Raw genomic sequence first — 24,065 nt, 5'->3', positions numbered from 1 at the left:
TGTGATTGCTAATCTGTGGCTAATAAGAAGAAAAATAAGTAAACTGCTCTAAGCATAGAACATACCATAATTTAACAGATAATGCCGGGAGAGCAGCACAGGAGCCAAAGAGAGTGATGCAGTAGCAACCAGGGCTCACGCAGGGCCACGTAGAGGTAGTCGGGAGCTGCTCAGTGCTTCAAAGAGGCCAACGTTGTTGACGCAGAGGGATAGAAGGTTGACGCAGACCCATTCAGGGTGACACAGGGCCAGCGCTGGGCAAAGAGAGGCTAACGCAGTCTAGAAAGGCAGATGCTGGGGTTTTCGGGGCAGATTGGAGCTGAGGAGCTGATGGAAGGTTTATCCAGGGTTTCAGTCGGGACATTTGTCTCAGACTGAGAGGTACTACTACCAAGGAAATTCTCTGTTGGGTAAGCCGGATTTGGCACCTAGATTGTACTCTGAATTGCTTAATAAGAAAACTCTCAGATAGCTGCACTGGTTTTCCCACGTTGGTTTTTTTCTGGGACATTGGTCCGAAAATAACGGTGTCATTTGGTGTGATTGTTTCCGTTTCCTTCAGTTGTTGATCTGTAATATGTTGAGCATGCACTAGTGTTTATTTTCAGTATTTACATTGTAAATAACTTGTTAAGTAACGGAACAAGTAGGTAGGAATAAATCAGTAAAGTGCATGGAGGGTTTCTAACTGGTAGACTAAGAAACTTTAACAACTCCCAACAACAGAGTACATGTTCCCTCCAGGAATTGCGCAGTTTCTGCTGCCAGTGACTGAGCAGCCAATTGGCAGTTTCCTCTGGGAATTGCGCAGTTCTCGCTGCCAATGACCCCGGTAGCTAACTGGCAGTTCCCTCTGGGAATTGCGCAGTTTTGGCTGCTAGTGACCCCAGCAGCCAATTGGCAGTTCCCTTTGGGAATTGCGCAGTTCTGGCTGCCAGTGACCCCAGCAGCCAACTGGCAGTTCCCTCTGGGAATTGCGTAGTTATGGCTACCAGTGACCCCAGCAGCCAATTGGTAGTTCCCTCTAGGAATTGCGCAGTTCTGGCTGCCAGTCTCTCAAGCAGTTCCCAAAAAAAACTGTGCAATTCTTGCCTACTGACCCTTCATGCAACCTAGCCCGTCCCTCTGGAAAATTGTGCAAATCTGGTTGTCCAACCCCTGCTGACTGTTCGTTCCGGAAAATGCACAGAGCATGCTTGCCTTGCCTTCCTGCAGCCTGGGCTGTCCCTCCCAAAATTTGCGCAATTTTGCCTCCCAGCTGAGCTAGACCTTGCAGACAGTCACTATCGACTCAAATTGTCTGTCTCCATCTCTCAGTGACTCTTGTGTAGTTTTCATCAGCAGTGTCCCAAAGCCATCATCTTGCATCACAGCGCTGCTGCCTCCCCCGGTCACCTGCATCCGAATGATCATGTGCCATGGTAGACTAGGAGGTTTTGGATTTGATGTCGTCTCGTCATGAGTGACTGTAGGTACAAGTACACCAACAAACATGTCAAGACGACGAACGAGATGAACGAAGAGAGCACATGCAGATGGATAGGTTCACCAACGGACGAATGAACTAAGCATGCGAAGCGGACAAATGCGACAAACTTGCACCTTCGCGTACAAGTGAGCCTATCGAGCCTTCTAGCATGAAAGCAAGGAACAACATGCTAAAGATTCATCAAGCGAACCAAGGACCATCGAAGACTCTGCACACTTCGCCATGCGGAGGTGAAGCTATGATACACCATGAAGACATCCATCACTCAACAACACTCTAGCTTGACATGCACTCCAATAGCAACACGAATGTACCAGCATTATCATGTTAAGTCATGTCGAGTCAAGTCATGAGTCATGTTGCCCACATCTCCACTATGGGCTTGTTGTCAATCAATGTGATGTAACGTGGAAGTCCAAGAGACCCACTTGTTGAACATAGAGTCATGTAAGTCGGAAATTCATGGAAGTTGAACGGTCATGAGGGTAGTCGAATAGCCACAAGGGTCAGTTTCACCCTTGGCTATAAATACTCCCCTCATTTGTACATGAGAGGACTCTTCACATCAGCTCCGTACATGAGAGGACTCTTCACCTCAGCTCCTCCCACATAGCGAAGAGAGTCTGTAACCTTTTTTTTTGAGGAGTAAGTGGTGGCTCCAACGGCTCGCTGACGGGGTTAGTGATGTATGGTGTAATGATGTGTCTTGGAACTTTCGCTTAATTCAGAAGCCTGTCAACAGGCCAGCACGTTTTCACACATGTATTGTATTTGTTGTAAGACTGATCTTTAACACTTGTAATGCATGTTGCTTTAACCTGTGTTCTACATCTGAATTGATTCATTTGTTGTAATACATAATCTATTAATGGAAATGTGTTGTGTATGCTGCTAATGCTGTCTCGTCCGTGTCGACTGCTCTGCTGGACATCAGACAGGCCTTTCACATGAACCTTGCTGTAACAACCATTGCATTTGTTCATATTGATCCGTGAGTGCTGTACGTGTTATCTTACCTCATATGTTGTGATTGCCACATCCCAGTGGACTGCTCTGCTGGAAGCTGTGTATGTCCTTTGTGTTGTGTGTTCCTAGCCGAGTTGGCACTGATCCCTTTCAACCTGGAACTCACCTTCACCTTTTTCCCCTCACAGTGAAAGAACCATCGACACAAGTACACTTACACTCACCAGGCACGCGGACCTCACTTCTCGAAGACAAAGCGAACTACTCTCCTGTGCTGACAAGCAAGAGTTGAGGCAAATCCTTAAGATAATGGCAATCGGGGCATCATACCGGATGGGACTCCCACACCAAACGGTGTGAGGTCTAGTTGGGACTTCATACCAAGGTGATCCCCTGAATGTTGGCGGGTCCAGAACCGTCAACATTTATGGCGCTAGGAGGGCAGCCAGTTGTACATGGCTGAAATTCCCCTCACACTCACTCGTCAACCATCTGGGCAAGGCAGTAACTCGAACTTCCTCTCTCATGACTCAGCAGTTGGTTACTCCTCACCTCCTGGAATTGAACACGAGATTTTATATCAACACCTTCGTTCCGTACGTCCCTTCACTCACCAGTTCGCGAAAGAAGTCAGACTGATCCTAGGTGTACAGTATCTTCCACACGCATCTAAGAAGCCAAAAGCCACTCCCACAGGGGTTGTTGTATCATCGGTGGAAGAAGTAGTCCTTGCTACTCTTGAAGGTTTGGAAGAAGCTATTGAAGACGGAGAGGAACCTCCAATCTTCTTTGAAGATGAACAAGGCACTCTTGTGGTCTTGGGATCAAACTCCGGTATAGGAGGCGGAGGGGAAGGCAGCAGAGGAAGTGGAGGTGGAGACGAACCGACAAACTCAGATCTAGAACCATCAGATTCCGAAGGAGAGGAAGAAGACGAAGAGGACGAAGAGGACGAAGAGATGGCTGACCCAAATCTTGAATGGATGACTCAGGGACCATTGGCTCTCCTGACTATTCTGCACAAGATGCCGAAGCGAGCAGAGAGAATGAACATCAAGTTCAACCCTGACAGCGTGGTGAAGGCAGAAGACCATTTAGACAACTTCTACCTACAATTGCAGACCCTTGAGTTACGTTATGACGACGTAGCATGTAGATTGTTTCCATGTACCTTGGATGTTTGCGCAGCTGCTTGGTATCACAGCGTTCCACCCAACTCCATATAGAACTGAGGTTCTTTCAAGATTATGTTCCTTGAAAAGTTTGTTGATGATAAGACCCCAACCATGCTACTCAAAGAATTGGAAAGCCTCAGGATGGAGGGAAAAGAGAAAGTGAAAGATTTCAATCAAAGGTTTATGCATATTTTGAACAAGTTTGTAGTAGACACGAAAACTCATGACTCCATCACTGTCGACTATTACACGTCTGCACTACCAACCACCATTGCGTAGTTCGTCAAGCGAGTTGCGAAGCCATCACTTTTAAAAAGTTGTGAAGAGGCTATCACTGTTGAGAAAGACTTGCGCGCCATTGGAGTCATCAAGGATGACGAATCAACGAAGGACTCCAAGAATGCGAGTAGAAAGCCCCAAGCAACGACGAGTAAAGGCAGGGACAAGGAAGCAACTGACATTGATACCCTCACTTGCCTTGTCAAGAACTTGACCACCGAAATGTCCGAACTCAAGCAACGGAAGACGGACACATTCGTGAACAGTCATCTGCCTAGACAGAGACAAGCAAGCAGTTCATCAACCGGCTCATCAAGCAACAATCGGTTCGGTTCCAAATTTGCGCAGAAGCCTATGTTCCAACTCGATCAATGCACTGATCCTAAGTACTGTTCCTTCCATGAAGAATTTCACCCCGAGAACTCTTGTTCAGATTGGAAGTGAGTTGTTACCTCTGTTTGTACTCATACACTCAATGCGGATGGCGACATATAGGAGCAGTCGGAAGACATTGATGATAACGAAGAGGTTGCACCTGATGAAGCACCAAGTTCTGGGCATGTGGTGAACGCATACCAGTGCTCGCAAGTAGTCTCGAAGACAAACACTGAGAAGCAACCCCAAAAGCCAAATGATCGTTACCATCTTCGCAGTAAAGGGGCCCCCCTACACTTGAGGGGATGCAAGAGAAGGTGAGACAACTGATAAAGAAGGCCGACCCACCAGCTGCTTCAAAGCAACAAACACAAAGCAAGTCCGGGAAGACAGTGGCGGATAAGAGCAAGCCCATAGGCAGCAAATTGTAGAACAGTCCGCTGGACAACGTGAGCATCCATTCCACCTCGGACACCTCGGTGAGTCTACCACCTCTGGATTACAACATAGTCGATGACATGAAGAAAACTCGAGCAAACATCATTTTGTTCGAGCTAGCCAAAGTCCAAAGTCAACTAGATATCCTGCTGTGCGCATTGGGACAAACAACAACAGACAATGCGGCCTCCACCAGCAACAAAGCAAGCACACCTCCCGGATCACCATCCACTATGCTCAATACACTTCGGATGGAAGAGGCAAACTCAGGTTGCCCCCCATTCCCGCTTTCATCTGAAGTTTTCAACTACAATGTCCACAACTATTTGGTTGATTCTGGCACGGCAGCCAATTTCATGCCGCTCTTCATTGCTAAGAAGATCAATGCACGATGGAGCGAAACATCCGCAAGAATCATCCAACTTCATAGAACGTCAATACCAACCATTGGTGAACTATGAGATGTGATCATCCGACTATCCCATGACAGTTGAGTCCACCAGTGCATCAACATAGTTGTTGTGGACATACTGGAAGCATATGGTCTGCTGCTCAGCAAAGACTGGTCCAGCAAGCTAGATGGATACTTTGCCACAAACTAGTCTCACATGTGGCTTCTGTACAAGGGTAGATGCAACCAAATCCGGGTGTTATCGGAGAGGTATATGAAACACAATGTCACTCCCCTTAATGGTGAGAACGAACCATTGGCCTTCGCAGAACTCATGTTTGGCAACTGCTTCCTGGAAAAGACATTGGAGTGTTATCTTACACGGCCAACCCCAACCTCATCAGACAAGTAGTTGGGACTCCTTCCTCACCCAACTGATGATAATGAAACTTGTACAGTTTGTTTTTCTGATAGTAGCAGTAGTAGCAACAACGGTAGTAGCAGCAGTACCAGCACGCCGAACGGTCCATATACAGACAAGCTGTGGGCCATGAGTCTTGGCAAATCAGGAACACATAATGGCTCAAGGACCGAGTGTATCTCAGCCATCCAAAATAATGAACCATGCGTGATTTCAAGTTTTTTGAAGTCCGAAGTCACAAACTATGATGCTGAAGCACTCGTGTTGAACACACGAAGGACCAACACCATGAACGAACAGAGAAACCTGGGAACCCACCATGATTCGAAGATGGCCAATCTTGGTACAAGTTACACACTGTAGCAGCAACCAACTGTTGACCACTTGATCGAACAATATCGAGATGGGTCTGCATGAGTAGATGATGACCTGAGTACCCATTGCACCCGAGCAATCCAACATGAGATTCCAGGTAAAGGAGGAGACAAGCCATTGCAGCAAAGAACATGTAACACATACATGTTGTTTGTCCTCCTTTTGCCGAAAAGATTGACTAACATTTTAAGTGTTTGGATTACTTGCAAAGTTCGTCATCATACTTGGTTTTCTAATTCAAATCCTGCATGTAAGAAATCTGGGAAGATCCGCTTACGCATTGACTTCAGAAACTTGAATCCTTCCCGGAATAAAAAGAACTACCCCGTGCCATCATCCGAGCTCATGCTGCATGCAGTCCCTGAAACAGTGGTGTTGTCTTCACTTGAAGGTCTTTTGGAATGCCACCAGGTTCCGGTAGCAGAACCCGATGGATCGACACTGGTCCACGAGAAACTTGGCTCACACACATATCATTTTTCAATCACTTGATGGGAGGATTGATGATTTTCCTGTCAAGTGCCAAGTCCTCAAACACTAGCTTCGATAGGCCGGCCGCGCCTGTGACATGTACATAGTCTTCTTGCTACTTGTTGTTTTCATTTGGTTTGTTTTGCTTATTATCTTTGCTTTCACTTTGTTTGATTCTGCTTACTATTTTTGTTCACGTTCATTTTGTTTGTTTGATATATTACAATTTTTGTTTCCGGAAATAAGTGCTGACAACTACCACGTTCTGGATTTTGAATACAGTATGCCGCTGAAATTTGAAGAGACTTGTGACGCTGCAACACTTGGTCCGTCTTGTGTCCATTTTCTTTGTGCTTGGTTACAACCTTCGGCCGATGAAGTCCTGACGGAAAATATGAACCGTCTATAAGGGAAGCTTTGGTCCAACCGTGAACCTGTGTCCACACTGGGAAGCCCCATGCCTGTACTCAACTTTCTTCTCTATGTGTTTAAGCTAATCCAACTAGTAGAAACGGAGAAGGGGAAAAATCTAAACGAGCAAACCTATGTCAGAGGTCTTACATGCTTCTCTGAAGGAACAACCTCTTCTACTCTCAATAAGTCGGGATCCCTCTTCTGCCCCAAAAATAAATAAGTGCTTATGCATAGTTCTCTTAAAAAAATACAAAGGCGAAAGAAGAGAAAGGCTTCCTGCACAGAGAGGTAAAACATGCAACTCCACCGGGGTACTGACCAGGTTTGCTGGCAGTGGAGCAATGTGTGTGTTCGTGTGTCATTCTGCCGGGGTACTGTCCAGGCCTGCTGGCAGCAGAGCAACACCAAAGATGAAAACTTATACTGTGAAAATGTTCAACTCGCGAGCCAAGCTACCCTTCCCGTATTCAAAACACTGAGATCTAAGCTGAACTTTTTGTGTTTGACTGAGTTGGCAAAGGGTGAACCATGTATGTCCATGGGGTAAGTGGGGAAACTAAAGTAACCTGCACAACGATTCAATACTCCCTGAAGGACCAAGGGCCTGTGCTAGCAATGAACCGAAACAGAGAAGTTGGAGTTCTACTAGTGTGTCACCAAGTGTTGTAGCGGCTACAACACCCTCCAAAATATTGGTTTGCAACAATTTTGGAGCCTCCCTTGGAGAGTTTCACTTGATGACTGCACACACTCGGGTTCACTCCGTGAGCTCATGTGAGACTTACATTCGCCTTGCTTGTTTATTGCACTCAAGTCTTTGCATGTTGATGTCTAAGTCATGCTTGCGATCGTGTTCTGGTTATGCTCAAAGTCTTTGCTTCGTATGTGTTTGTTGTGTTCGCCATGAAAGCATCTGTCGCACTCACACACAGAGTCACATTCATTGTCGCGCAAGCGTCATCTCGATCATGAACGATCAATCACGAGTGTCGTGCTTGTCGCTTGCACCGTCGGTCAATCATGTTGAACATGTGTCTGGATGGTTCGGTCGTTTCGTCGTCAAGTCATGCGAGTGTGTGTTCGTATGATCACCTATGCATCTTTCTACTGTTCACACACTTAGTCATTTTGCTGAAGTTCTGACAACCAGACTCCTCACTGACAGTCGGACCATCACCTTGCTTTCGACTTGATTGACTGTCCAGTGTCAACTAGAACAATGCAGAAGCACCAAGCTAGTTCTTTCAAGCAGCGCTGCCCACAAGCAACTCAAACAACACTCATGCTGGCCACCTGGACAGTTGACCGACTGTTCATCTCAGAAATTGCGCAGTGCTCATGAGCAGGCCTCCCGCTGCCCATCAGTCAACTCAGCTCAGAAATTGCGCAGAGATGATCAGCAGGCCGGCCTCCTGGCCTTAGTGCAATTTTCCCAGCCAGCAGCTCCCAGCAGTAGACTGCTTGTTCCCTCCAGGAATTGCGCAGTTTCTGCTGCCAGTGACTGAGCAGCCAATTGGCAGTTCCCTTTGGGAATTGCGCAGTTCTGGCTACCAGTGACCCCAACAGCCAACTGGCAGTTCCCTCTGGGAATTGCACAGTTTTGGCTGCCAGTGACCCCAATAGCCAATTGGCAGTTCCCTCTGGGAATTGCGCAGTTCTGGCTGCCAGTGACCCCAACAACCAATTGGTAGTTCCCTCTGGGAATTGCGCAATTCTGGTTGCCAATCTCCTGGGCAGTTCCCCAGAAAAACTGCGCAATCCCTGCCTGCTGACCCTTCATGCAGCCCAACTTGTTCCTCTGGAAAATTGCGCAAATCTGGCTGTCCAACCCCTGCTGACTGTTCGTTTCGGAAAATGCGCAGAGCATGTCTGCTTTACCCTCCTGTAGCCCGGGCTGTCCCTCCCAAAATTTGCGCAATTTTGCCTCCCAACCGAGCTAGTTTTTGCAGACAGTCACTGTCGACTCAGATTGTCTGTCTCCATCTCTCAGTGACTCTTGCGCAATTTTCATCAGTAGTTTCCTGGAGCCATCATCCCGCATCACAGCCCTGCTGCCTCTCCCGGTCACCTGCATCTGAATGATCATGTGCCATGGTAGACTAGGAGGTTTTGGATTTGATGTCATCTCGTCATGAATCACTGCAGGTACAGGTACACCAACAAACCTGTCAAGACGACGAACGAGATGAACGAAGGGAGCACATGTAGATGGATAGGTTCACCAACGGACGAACGAACTAAGCATGCAAAGTGGACAAACACGACGAACTTGCACCTTTGCGAACAAGTGAGCCTGTCAAGCCTTCCAACATGAAAGCTAGGAACAACATGCTAAAGATTACAACATGCTAAAGATTCATCAAGTGAACCAAGGAACATTGATGACTGCGCACTTCGCCATGCAGAGGTGAAGCTATGATACACCATGAAGACATCCATCACTCAACAACACTCTAGCTCGACATGCACTCCAACAACAACACAAATGTACCAGCATTGTCATGTTAAGTCATGTCGAGTCAAGTCATGAATCATGTTGCCCACATCTCGACTATGGGCTTGTTGCCAATCAATGTGATGTAACGTGGAAGTCCAAGAGACCCACTTGTTGAACATAGAGTCATGTAAGTCCGAAATTCATGGAACTTGAATTGTCATGAGGGTAGTCGAACAACCACAAGGGTCAGTTTCATCCTTGGCTATAAATACTCCCCTCATTTGTACATGAGAGGACTCTTCACCTCAGCTTCTGCCACATAGCCAAGAGAGTCTGTAACCTTTCCTTTGAGGAGGAAGTAGTGGCTCCAATGCCTCCCTGACGGGGTTAGTGATGTATGGTGTAATGATGTGTCTTAAAACTTTCGCTTAATTCAGAAGCCTGTCAACAGGCCAACACGTTTTCACACATGTATTGTATTTGTTGTAAGACTGATCTTTAACACTTGCAATGCATGTTGCTTTAACTTGTGTTCTACATCTGAACTGATTCATTTGTTGTAATACATAATCTATTAATGGAAATGTGTTGTATATGCTGCTAATAATGTCCCGTCCGTATCGACTGCTCTGCACATCAGACAAACCTTTCACATGAACCTTGCTGTAACAACCGTTGCACTCGTTCGGACTAATCTGTGAGTGCTGCACGTGTTATCTTACCTTGTATGTTGTGACTGCAGCATCCGAGTGGACTACTCCGCTAGAAGCTGTGTATGTCCTTTGTGTTGTGTGTTCCTTGTCAAGTTGGGACTGATCCCTTTCAACCCGGAACTCACCTTCACCTTTTTGCCCTCACAATGAAAGAACCATCAACACAAGTACACTTACACTCACCAGGCATGCGAACCTCATTTCTCGAAGACAAAGCGAACCACTCTCCTGTGCTGACAAGTAAGAGTTGAGGCAAATTCTTAAGATAATGGCAACCGGGCCATCATACCGGATGGGACTCCCACACCAAATAGTGTGAGGTCTAGTTGGGATTTCATACCGGGGCGATCCTCTGAATGTTGGGGGTCCAACATCGTCAACTCCCCCTCATAAGCCTTTTTTGGAGAGCCATTAGCTTCTTTTTGAAGTATTGAGCCATTACTTGAGTCTCTACTTTGAATGGGCCTTGGAAATCACATCATACCTTGCCATTGATTCTACTATTCAAGTGATTTCCCCTATACCGGGACCCCTCCCATCAGTGAAAGTCCGTAAAGAGAAGGGGACATTGACTGAGGTCACAGTGGGTCTTTGTCCCATTGTTGTCATTTGGTCTAGTAGTTGTTCCTTAGGTACCCCTCCTAGGACCCTTGGTAGACTAAGTGGTAACAATGCCTATGGTGTGGCTGGTGCTGGCTTGGCTCTGTTGGTGATAGGGGGATACTATTAATTTAAAAGATAAGTTTTAGCCTCATTATTGAAGTGGTTATATATATATATATATATATATATTTGTGTGTGTGTGTGGTTTATAATATAAATATTTATTATGTAAGTTACATATTTTTAAATATTATTTTGTAAAATGAATATAATATTTAATATATTTAAACTTTATATGGTTTAAAAATATTTTAATTAAAAAATAATTAATTTATACAAGGTGAATAATATAGTAAGGATATGGAAGGTGTAATAGACTTCTTTTCTTGTCTTTTTGTTGGAATATATATATATATATGCCGTTTCCTTGCTGTATCGTATCCGAATTTTTTGAAAATTTGTCATATCCGTTTCAAACCTTGTATCCATATCCGTTCCTGTATCTGTTTCAGTGCAACTTAGGCAGAGGGTACATTGGGTTGAATTTGATTCATTTGTGGGCTTTCAAAATTACATTTGGACATGTACTCTGCGGCTTTGGAGGTCTTACAAAAAGTTGGACTGTCCATACAACCATCATTATGCAAGCATAAAGCTTCAGAAGAATCACTGCCACTTATTTTGTTCAATTTACATTGAGTTTTATCTTCAATTTTGTCATAGTGCCCCATAAACCCTAGGACACTTTCCTTAGTGTTGTCTCCTTCTGATGCTTTATCAGCAAATACAGAAGGCTGGACATGTCCTTTGTTGACATTATAACAATTCGTGGGGCTGGACATGGGACCAAACTTATTGTTCCCTTTTGGAGGATATAACCATGACCACTTTTCTTGGTATGCCTTTATCCTTGTTTTAGATTCTTCTGTACTTTGTTTTTTTTATCTTGGGGTCATTAGTAACATTCGATTTGTTTCTATTGCAACTAGCCCAAAATTCGTACCATTTCTTTATACTTGCTTCCTGTTGTGTGCACTTATCATCATCATTTTCCTTAGGTGCTGCAACTTTTCTGTCCAACTTTTCTAATTCTGTAAGAGCCATTCTGTTCTTGTATTGAATTTTTTTAATAGTTTACGTTTGTTGCTCTTCCAACTTCCTTTGTTGCCAAAAAATGCTTCCAACTGTCTGATCTTCAAACACCCTCCAGGCTGGCAGGAGAACCAACTCTCATACCACTGTAGTGTCCTATGATAATTTTTCTTTAGGATTTTAGAGTTGGTTAGGGTTACTGCCTTTAAATACAACATAAATAAACATATATTCATTCAACAAACATTTATTCCACAATAGATATCGTCTTTGCATGCCCTAAACAAGATTTTCACAGTAATCCAATTAGGTCACGTTACTCTAGGGCTGTCTGCCCACCAATCACCGAGTATATCCAATCCTCAATACAGTAGCAATTCATAAGGTCAACAAATCTATTACCAGTATAATTTATAATGATGCTATAATTTTCCTAATGGTTTGCTACAGCTATCTACTCTTATTATGCTATTACAACTTATTACACAGGTGCCTAACGATCCTGATGTTATCCGCAAATTTGGTTATGGGATGGCTAATCCCTATATCTCCTTGTGTGCTGATGGCTGAAGTGAGTAGGGTTTTGATCTCTTAAGCTTCAGAGCTAGCCGCAGTAGTGGATGGAATGAGGACAGTTCAAATTGTGGTACGCCTAAGTCTCCTGAGGTCACCTGCAGAGATATAATCACCCACAAACCAAAATGACTTCAGGTGTGACCTCGCTGCTGGGTTGAAAACAAAACTAGACACCCACAAATTAAATTCATGGGCTAGAACATTTCTGTACGCTGTCTCAGGATGGATCTTGGTATCCTAGATGGACCTCTGTTTGGTGACCAGTCCACCGATAGACACAGAGATGCGTCTTACTGTCTACAGGGTGGGTCTGAAACCCGGGCCTTAATCTTTGACCTACTCTAGTTCTCTGTTTGAACTTTGATCTCAGTGTGGATTTGGCTGATCTGGGAAGACCACCTCTCTCTTCTCTCACTTTGCTTAATTCGGATGGATACAAGCTTCTGGTTCTTGGATCTGTTCCAAAAATTCGGCCTCAAGATTTGTTTAGAGATAACGCTCAACCCCAGAATACCTTGGCCTTCTTTAGAAATGGATTCTTCTGTCACAGAATTTGGTCTTGCAAGATTTCGGGCCTCAGGGAGAGAATCCGTCCAATCTTAAAATGACTCAACTTGCTTTATTACTGATCCTTCCATAGTTCGACCTTGCTGCTCCTTGTATGAAGAGAAACCTGAGCCAGAACAAAGTAGAAAGGAGGGAAGATATAAGAGAGTGACTAGGTAGGTTGGGATCACCTCCACCGAAACTAGTCCAAGAGAAAATGGGGTATTCAACCCTTAGAGCCTCAGGCTCAAAGAAAATCAAAGACAAATGATCCAATCCAATCATGGTCCAAATGAATCCAATCCTCTTGTATTTATAGATTTCCATGAGGGAATTTTCTCCTTAATTAGTTGAGTGAGATTTACGTCAAAGCCCAACGTTGGGCTTTTTTGCAATGTTCCACCAAGAATCTGGGACGGGGAGACGTGGGTGCGGGGAGACGCACAAGGGGGACATGTGGGAGTACCCTCAAATTTTAGGGAAATTTAGGGGGGACGGGGGGACGTCGGGGTATATAATTTTTCTTAAGATATATATATATATTTCAAATTCATATTCAATAACGAAAGCATAAATACAATGATAGATACATAATTGAATTAAGTAATGAAGTACATTGATCCATACTCATCATCCTTACTAATACATACATGATTCATCTGTAGACCACAAGATTCAATAATGAAATACTCTGATACATATTCATCATTCATTATTCACCATTCTAGAATCTACATTGATTTAAAAATTAAATTCCTCATTCATCATTCTAAATTCTAAATTGATTTAAAATTAAAATTCATCATTCATCATTAGAGAATCTAATTAGTACGAAGCAAAATAGACTATAATAGACACTGAAATCTAAAGATTGGAATAGTAAATTGATATAACTAAACTCAAAAACAGTGGAGTGATGAGTCTAAAAGTCACTCTAAAGTACACAGAGGGCTTGGTGCTCTTGATTAAATACTAATTCCATACCCTTGTACATGACAAAATGCAATGGAAACATTGCAATCCATCGAATCCTGAATTCCTGAAAAACTCTTAAGTCTACTGGATTTTGAGTGAGATCTAAAATTCTACTTTCTGCATATGAAATCCAATGAGGTTGGAACCACTCTCAAACATCTTGAGTCATTTCATGGTAATGTTAAAAATTTAAGTAAAAGGATGAAAATGAAAGATAAAGGAGAACATCACTTTTACTTTAAGAATTTAACATTACCATGAATTGCATAGCATTAGTAGGGCAATATGATCAAATACTAGGTTTCCCCTATCATAAATCATTGTTTACAAGCAAATTCAAGGGGGGGACGGATAGCCCATTTTGAGGGGGGGTGCCCAGGCGCCCCCCACACTGGGGAAACGTCCCCCCTTGCGTCTCCCCAAAAGGGGGACGTGGGGAAACGTTTTCCCAGACGTCCCCCCATCCCGGGTGCGTGGGGTGGGAGGGGTGCGTGCACTCGACCTTGGGGGACGTGTCCCCGTGGAACACTGCTTTTTTGCCCCAACAACCCCAACCTTGCCCAAACATTGGGTATCTTTGGGTTTTCCCCTTTATCGAGTACTATAGCCTACGCAGATCCATAGGCTACTTTGTCCCTTGGGTCAATTATTCCCTTGGGGACATTACAAAGTACTCTTTCAATTTTCTCCTATTTGGTTAAGGTAGTGTGTTTCACATCCTAACCATACTTAACGCTTTCCATTTTTCCATTACACTTCCATTCTATCCATAAAAAAATTCTTTCTCATGTTTGACTTTTTAATTGTCATTCAGAAAGGTGTAGCAAGAATACATAAGTCAAATAAACCAAAAATGGTAGAGGTGAAGAGAAAATAAAAAAATTAAAAGCCGAAAATGATAAAGCTTGAGCTATTCCACCTTGCTATGAGGCCAATGCCTCTAATCCCATGCTTGTCAATAGATATCTAAAGCAAAAAGGGACTTGATATATGGAAGAAAGAAAGTGAACAAAGAATGAAAAAGGCAAGAAAGGGATAATACAAAACAATGTCAAGGAAATGGTAACTCATAGCTAAAGCTCCCTCTTAAAAGGGTTCTATAGTAAATCCTAAAGTTGGTTGGGAAAGTCCAAGACCTATATAATATCTTACATTACTTTGTCAACACGTGAAGTTTTCCCCTTCCTATTCCATAAGTTATTCATCACATGTCCTACCTCTAATTACTTGGAAAATACTCCCTGTCTTAGGCTTTGTCACATGTATAAAGGTTAAAGTTGTCCTCCGATGGTAAATCATTGGCAATTTTTAGAATTAACATGTGTCAAGTTGTTACTAAAGGAAATCACTTTGTGCACCATCTAATGACTTGTAAGGGGATTAACCCACAATTATAAGTGGGCATTCTTACCGACCAAAAAGTGGGTAACCCTTGAATTACTGCGGGGAAATATCACCTCAAATATGCAATATAACTTGCTGATCTGCAATAAAATACTCAACATCTGCTATTTTCCTGTCCAAATCTGCTATAATAACCTTCAGATTTATGATTAGATATGTCAAAATAATGCAAAAAATTCATAAATCTGCAATAATATCCCCTTGCTTGAGCAATAAAAGTTGTAGAACTGCAAACAAAGTTAAAAATGCTACGAAAACACTCCAAATAAATGTTTTATCGCTGCTATAAGTATACCCCTTACCGGCTTCAGCTGAGTGGGAGTATTTTTTGTTTTTTGTTTTTGTGCTTTTAAAGGTTTATTTGACACAATAAAATGAAATTCTTGGCTATATGGGCTAATAATACAAACTGTATTTTGTTAGAACGATAATAGAGTATATTATTTCATTTCACGTACAATTCCCTGTGTTCTCTTTTACAATTGAAGATTGCATTCATTACCATTAGGAGGAACCAAAGTTTAGCTGCATCCTATTCAAATATTGTTTATTTACTGACCAGTTATTTACTGTCATTCTGATTAGGACATACTGTGTTTAAACAAAAAATATATTCTGGATCAGTTGAACTTTATCTGAGAAAATTGAAATGTGATTTAGGCGACGCCTTTGTAAACTTAGGGAATAATAAAATGGTGGAAATGTGTCTGATGCAGCTGAAGGATTGAGATCATCTCCTCTCCATGGTTTGAAGTTGCAAAAGATGAGAACGGAATTTCAGATGGTACAAGCTGTCTCAGTCGAGAGAAACCAATTTGCCCAACTTGAGAAGGGTGACCTCAAGGGGCAAACTGTTACGGTAAATTTTTAATTCCTACTTTGAGTATTGATGTTTTATATTGTTATTCCCTGAGATTGGTGTCTCACGTGGAAGTATGTTTATCAATCATCCCATACGTTTGTGGGTCTTGCTTTCCTTTATCCTCTTCATCCCAAAGACATTTCTCAGAATGTTGACCAATACTATGGCACTGGAGATGTACGTATTGAGATGTAAGCTGAGATGAGTTTATTAATGTCCAATAAATGACCATAAGAACGTTAATTGGACTGCTAAGTACCTATGGAGGAAAAGCCTACACATTTTCCAATGTTTGACACAAACTTTGAAGCAACTTTTCATAATTTGGACAGATATCTCTTCTTGTTTCTTTCTTTTATTCCTACTTGAACCTTCAATCTTTCTTGTCACTTCAACGTGACTTTATCTACACTCCCACTACAACATACTTTTTAATTACTTTTTTATTTAAATGCAGTGTTTAATGCTCTGCTTCATTTTGTAGTTGAATTTTGCAAGTCACAATAATTTACTTCTATCCATACTCCAAAAAATACATACATGGTTCCTCACAACTTGGTGTTTTCCAAACCTACAATTCCAAAACTTTTGAACCAAGAAAACGTAGAATTTAGTCAAAGCTCTAAAAATGGAAAATGTGCAATAATGCATTTCTTACGTTAGTTGAAACCCTATATGGGTGTTGTCACATGAATAGAGGGATGGCCATGGAGATATAATTTTTACATACAAGCATGACTTTCCGGATTTGCAATGACCTTAGCTAGCGTTTATGCATAAATATGCAATAACATAAATGTATTTGTAATATCCACAAAATCACGATAGTAAAAGAGGAAAGGTGTTCATAAAAGATATATTTTACAAGTAATAGGGCAGAGGAATGCCTCATTAGCAATAGTAAAAGAGCAAAGGTGTTCATAAAAGATAATTTTATATTGTTCAAATAAAGGTAACAATTATGAATTCTTAAGGAGGCATAAGGGGTTGTTTAGAACAATACCTTTGTCTCACACCCCTCCATAGGGAATAACTTCCATAATGGTTACCCTACATAATAGGGTTAACTAGTGATGCACACACTATCCTAAAGACACTCTATCTATGGTGGCACATACAAGTTCTGGTTTGTTAATCACATGCATTATTTACCTATCTATATATATATATATATATATACAAACTTATTATGAGATAACCCTGTCTGTCATTAACATGACAATGTTCCAAGCCCAATTTCTAACTTTCAAAGCAAAAAACTCATTTTGAGTACTTTTATATAAATAGATCCTTAAAAAAACTCCTAATGACATCATCAAATGGAAGAAACTATTAGTGGAAGAAGCAACATGGGAAGATGAGTTGTTCACGCAGAAATACCCATAGATAGTCAAGTGTTGAGGACAACACTTCTTTGAAGGGGAGGGGCATGTTAAGCCCTGTGTTAACCCAATAACCCTTTATTAAGCCCTAGTTATTGAATGATTACAATTCTTTTGTTATATTGTTACGTAGGCTAGAACCCCTTATGGTCCCATTTTATTATAATTGTACCCTTTGGCTCCTATATATACACTAAGGAGACCTAGTCTTAGGATGATCAAATATTGTCTTGTGCATTGTATTCATTGTAAAACAAGATTTCCCCCTTGAAGAGTACTGTAATTATTGGTTTCTTATTATTTTTAAGGCGCAATGATCATAACACAACAAATATGCTTTACAAAGCATATAAACTAAATTAGAAAAGTTTTAAATCAATGTTCACCATGACCAGACCCGCCATATTGTGGTTCATTTTAGCTAGAATTTGTTGAACTGTCTCTCCATCCTTGCTCCCAAAAGAACCAGCCAAGAGGTGTGCCATTGCTAGAATAGTTGTTTGGAGGGTGACCAAGTCAATGACAACATGCTTGTTCAGAATAACCTCCTTCCTCAGCTCTGCAGTCTTTGTCTATTGATGTTGAACTGTTTCCATTAACGAAGTGACCTCTCTATCCCTATTCTCATTTTGAATACTTATAACTGCCTCCAATTCAACAATGCTTACCTTGGCTATTGTATGTCAATGTCTTGCAGCTGCAATTGCCTTCTAACGTTTGTAATTTCACATCCCATACAATGCCCTTCATGATTGTGTTCGAAATTCATTGTTGACATACTTTGGGTGACTCGATCCATTGAGTCCCTTGCTAAATCAACCCTCCCAGGGATACCAATTGCAACTATATAGATGGGGTAGAAATTTTGTCTTTTCCCAAATCTTCAATTTTCTCATTGCATTCCTCAAGGCACTTGCTAGACCATGACAAACCCAGTGCTGAGTGCAAATGTCAGAGAAAACCATAAATTTGCAGCTGTTGAACCTCAACAATGGTTGCTTTCCTTCATGCAATGCTCCTTGCATTGGAATACCCAAAATCTTGTGTTGGCTATTATTATCCCACCTTGTTTGAATCTTAAGTGTGACTGGTGATTGATAATCCGAATCCATAACCACTTCTGTATGGGTCTAGCTCACAACATGGGAGGGAGTGGAAAATGCATGGGAAATGAAACCTCCACTATAGAACATGATTACTTTCGTTAAAGAGATGTTGTGTGTTGAGAATTATAGCTTGAATTGGAACTTCCTCACACGTTCAATGTGAACATGTGAGAAGTAGTTTGAGATATTTTTTGAAAAAGTTTTTTTCGAAAAGTAATTTAGAAGACAGTTGACCAGGGAGGAGTTGCATAGGATTGGTGGATCATGCAATGAGAATGAGCTAAGGAGAAAGGGTCTTTGCTTCATCTACAAGGAACCTTGGGGGCCTAACCACTCATGTTTGGGTGACACCAAGGAGATGACATGGGTAGATCAGGAGGAGATTCCTTTTAGGATGAAGATTCTTCTTCTATAATTGAGTCCATGGGTTTTAATGAGGATACCTCTAAGGAGCATGGGCAGTCATATGGAGTTGTTGACAACAACCCTGGTATTGAGATATTTTTTTAAAAAGTTTTTTTTTTCGAAAAGTAATTTAGAAGATAGTTGACCAGGGAGGAGCTGCTTAGGATTGGTGGATCATGCAATGAGAATGAGCTAAGGAGAAAGGGTCTTTGCTTCATCTACAAGGAACCTTGGGGGCCTAACCACTCATGTTTGGGTGACACCAAGGAGATGACATGGGTAGATCAGGAGGAGATTCCTTTTAGGATGAAGATTCTTCTTCTATAATTGAGTCCATGGGTTTTAATGAGAATACCTCTAAGGAGCATGGGCAGTCATATGGAGTTGTTGACAACAACCCTGATATGCATCTATGTGAGATGGATGAATATGATGAGGGACAAATTGTTCCCATGAGGGAAGATGATCAGGGAGCAGACTGGTGAGATGAGAGACTGGTGATTCAACATGGAGAGCACATAGAGGAGCATGAGTCAACTGAGGAGGATGATATGCACAACATGCATGATGAGCCTTTTGTGGAGAGCCAGTTGGAGGTTCATGTTGAGCCCATGATAAAGGAGGATGAATAGCCATCTTTTGGACCAACCATTGATGAGGAGCAAACAAATGCACAGACAACTGGCATAACTGCAGTACTTTCAGGCAGCAACCCTCTCTAGGAGTATATAGACAGGGCTTGTAGTACAACTTGCCCACTTTTGCCCATTATAGAGAGAGGGGCAAGATTTCTTAGACAAATCTTGTTGATTGACCTGGTAGAGAAACATGAGTTGAGCGTGGACCAACATCCACATAGTAGAATTGTTCCTTACATTGGTGTCCATGCTTTGGATTGGCAGGAGAACATGAGTTGGTATCCTATTGATGGAGTATCATTCTTAGTCAAGGGCACAATACAACAAGAGCCCTTATATGAGAGGGTTATTGCATGTTTTAGTGGGCAGTGGGATGTGGACCAACAGTTCATCAATATTCCGATAGCACTAGCCCAACATCAGTACAATGGGGTTGACGTCGACCTATGCCAGAGGTTGGATTGGAGAGAGGTCATGAATCAATACCCTATTGATGGAGCGATATTTTTGGTCAGGGACATAGTGCAACAAGAGCCCTCAGATGTGAGGGATACCACATGTTTCAATTGGCAGTGGGCTACAAGCTGACAACTCTTCAACATTCCATCCCAACATCAGAAGAGTAGGATTGATATTGGTTTGTGTCAGGGGTTGGATTGGAGAGAAGTGATGAGTTGGTATTCGATTGATGGAGCAACATCTACAACTAGAGACAAAGCACAATTAGAGCCATGGTATAGGGATGTTAGTGATTGGCCATGGTGGCAGTGGGATCCAAGAGGATCTATTGATTGTAGGACTAGTCATAGTTTAGTCTTGGATCCGGACATTAAGGTATTTGCTTATGGTTGGGTGGCACAGAGGCATGGTATCACGTAGTGGTTTGTATGGGATCCAGATATTGGTTCTTAGTTTCACAGGACTGCCAAATTTGTCGACAGATATGGATTGCTTGAGGGAAAGCAATCTTGGTGCGGGAGGATTTGTCATGTTCCTTGTTTTGGGATCCCTTATGGCATGGTCAAGATGGACTTCCAGGGTTCGAGGCTACTAGGTCACAGGAGTAGCTTTACTTCATCAGCGCGCCCAGGGGCTTCTGAAGAGGTTTTGAGGAGTTTTTATGAGGTTCGATGGCATTCACTTGGCATATTCCATCATTCGCACAACTTGCTTTTTGTTCTGTTGCATTCCGACAACTTTCGAAAAACAAGGTTATTATTGAGCCTAACTCAATTAATTACCCTTAAGGTGGCATTCCGGGAGGAATACTTGACAGAACACCATAGTGTAATAGCTTTTTGAAACCAGAACGACACGATCTACAGGATGAGATGGTGGGAAGTGATGTTCAGTGACCTGAGGAGGGATGGTGGCCGATTTACCATTTTCCCAAATTAAAAAGGTTTTTTTTAATCTCTAAAATAAAATGAAGGGAAAGATACCAAGTGATTAAAATAATAATAAAATAAAGGCTTCTAGAGGGCTCCATCAGATCTAATAAAAGAGGAGAAGGAGACCATTTGAAGACATCTTGGAGTTGAGTTTCTTTCTTGTGGAGAGGTTTGGAGAACCGAGAGTTCTGAGCTTCAACAGTAGGCCCAGGACAAAAACCCTCAGTTGATTCACTGAGAGTGGGCGAGTACCCAACTCTCCCCTTGATGAATTCATCCAGAATTTATAGGAGAGTCTAGCAGTTGCATTTCACTTTAGTTTTGGAGGGCTAATACAACATTGGAGCAGATTCTTGAGGCCATTTTTTCATCTCAATTATATTGGTTGTATCAACATGTAAACCTCAATTATTTATTATAATAAAATCTGAGAATATTTCTATTCATCGTGTTATTGAATTGCAAGGCTCTATTTAGTATATTTTACATGGCAATGTTCTATTAAATGAATGGAAATTTTATCTGAAGCATATTTTTGAGTTAAATTTCGAGAAATCGCCAAATTTTTTCATTTGGAACATTACAACATCCCTTCCCCAATTGGAGAAGGTGTCCTTGCATGCTTGCTTGAGTGGCTATTGGCTTCATCTCTTTAGTTTGCTTAAGTGATTTAGATTGGAAATTGTTCTCCCACATTAGTTTTACTTTTATGAATTTTACTTAATATGCACTCACAGCCTCTTTAACTCTCATTTCATTTCACATATTGTGCAATCTAACCTGCTAAGTGAGCTTGAGTAATTTCATGAGCTACTTCCATTGTCTTTCTATTTCTCCATTGTAATAGTTTTTCTTTTGCATATTATATTTTAACTTGCTTTTTACATTACTGTTATAGTTCCACTAATCAAATTTTCTTTCAAATTGGCATTGCAAAGTATTTCTTTTCATAGTTAGTCCATCTTGCACTAATTGAAAATTACCTCCAACGCAAGTTGGTTGAAGTAGTTTAAGCTAGGGATCCTCTCCCTCCTATGCCTTCTTATTCTGGGATTGGGGGAATGGTAAACACTTGACTTGCTAAATCAGGTTGGGTCACCCAATGTTGGATCTACTTGCAAGTGGGGTGCATGTGAGAATCCGGGGAGCACACAGAGCCTTAGCTTCCTCCTTTGGACCTCCTTGCATCTTTCCTTAACCCAGCGAGGATAAGGACAGAAGGGAAAGTTGAATTGAAACTTATTAAATTTGCATGTTGTAACCTTGAATCAATCTAATTCCAAGTGATAACCTAACTCAAACTAAAATTAACCAAGATAATTTCATCACTCATCACAAAGTAGGTACATTTCAAGGTAGCATTATGTAAATTTGGTTTCATATGTCCATTTTTTAGAATTGATTTTGCAACTCGATTCGTGAAAACTCTATTACCATCCAAGCATTTCTTTGAGTTGATGAATACTTGTGGCATTTATTAAAGTGGTTATTTGCTAGTACTACACTGGAAGCATCTATCTTGTGGGTTTGGTTTACTTTTCAAGTTGTCTACAAGAGTTATATCTGCACTTGGAATTGTTTCTTTTAGCAAGCATCTACTCCTTGGCACTAGTCTCATCTCAATACTTGTGAATCTATTTATTGCTTATTGAACTTGTACGTCTCATTTGGATTAGTGTTGCGAACATCTCGATAACACCCTGATTTTATCTCGGAATCACGATTTTTTGGTCGACCCGATGTCTGTTGATTTTTACCGATATTTTGATGGTATCTTAATTTTACCGATGTTTGCCGATTTTTACTGATATTTTTCGGATTTTTATGATTTTTTGGTTTTCCGAACCCTTGTCGATTTTATCTCGATGCCGATGTTTGCAACATTTATTTGGATATTATATCTTGAAGTGTGTCATTTTGTAATTAATTCCTAGAAAAACTAACCTGCTTGCTTGAAGTTGGCTAAACCTTAGACAACTTTAGGGTCCACCCCCTTTGGCTTCGGTAGGAGTAAGCCTAGATGAAGCAGTTGAGAATTTAGTGACAACCTCAACTTGAAACTTGCCCCCAAGGCCACACCAAGTGGAATTAGAGATTTTCTCCCTATGTGTGGATTAAGGCGGCAACACTACTAAAGTAGAAATAAAATCCAAATAGGCTAAAACCACACTAGTTGGTTCGAAACGCGTCGACGACATTTTCTCCTATGTGATATTTACTGAAAGATTCTTTGTCAAAAATATTATGGATCACAGAAGCTTGAATTCAAAAATAACATCAAGATTCTTGGCATCCTTGTGTAACGAACAAAGTTCGTACCTTGCATTAATCTTCAAAACACTTCAAAGACAAAGACATCCATTGCAGGACAAGTAATTATAAATAAGAATATTTCTTTTTCCCATGGAAAAATCATAATTTTCATTGATATTCTGAAAATTACATGCTGAAGATGTTGATAGCATATGTAGTAATAATGGTCATAAGCCACTTGCTGTACTGTTCTGTCAAAAAATGAGTCAATCCCAAGTATGGGAGACTAATAAGATAAATACATATGATAAGTTCTGAAATATATAGACATGAGATGTACTATAAACAAAATAATTACATCAAAAATAAATCCAAAAATGCCATGAAATTAGGGCCTGTGGACCCTGTCCTGTTGCACATCCATGTATGGCCGGTGGTAGTAACTGTAGAAAGCCTGGTCATGTTGTTCTCTGATCAACCAGATCCCCCTTGGCTGGAGTGTGCCTTCTTTGGATAATTGGTCAGAAATTTTGTTGCGCTCCCTGTATATATGATGACAAGAAATATAATCAAACTGTGTTCTCAACGTCAATGCATCATGTTGGAATTTCTAAGTTTAACTTGTTAGAAATTCTTCCTGTATTATCTGATTTATTTCTTCCTACTTGTTCAATTACTTAACAAGTTATTTACCATGTAAATACTGAAAATAAATACAAGTACAATATCAACACATACAGATCATCAACTGAAAGTAAACAAGCACACAAGTGATACCATTGTTTTTGGACTAATGTCCCCAGAAAAACCCAATGCGGAAAAACTGGTGCAGCTAATCAGAGGGTTTTATTATTATGCAGTTTCAGAATACAACGTGGGTGCCAGAAA

The 24,065-nt window shown here is 41.5% G+C and overlaps 1 protein-coding gene across 4 annotated transcripts in view; it reads left to right on the top strand.

Annotated features, from left to right (window-relative positions):
• LOC149153543 (uncharacterized) overlaps positions 1-24,065 on the top strand; it is a 387,251-nt gene that overhangs the window by 67,143 nt on the left and 296,043 nt on the right. For all 4 annotated transcript variants that reach the window (XR_016262915.1, XM_089440848.1, XM_089440849.1 and 1 more), the window contains exon 2: positions 15,857-15,999. Coding sequence is in view for 3 of the 4 variants with exons in the window: in XM_089440848.1 (XP_089296974.1) it covers positions 15,857-15,999 (143 nt within the window). In the remaining variant the exon portion in view is untranslated. The remainder of the gene's footprint in view (positions 1-15,856; positions 16,000-24,065) is intronic.

The sequence above is a fragment of the Pinus tabuliformis genome, chromosome 9 (assembly GCF_031772625.1).
Source record: "Pinus tabuliformis cultivar Carrire ecotype Pingquan chromosome 9, CPIR1, whole genome shotgun sequence".
In the NCBI taxonomy this organism is placed as follows: domain Eukaryota; kingdom Viridiplantae; phylum Streptophyta; class Pinopsida; order Pinales; family Pinaceae; genus Pinus; species Pinus tabuliformis.
The sequence above is the reverse complement of the archived record's forward strand: the minus strand, read 5'-3'. Positions and strand labels throughout refer to the sequence as shown.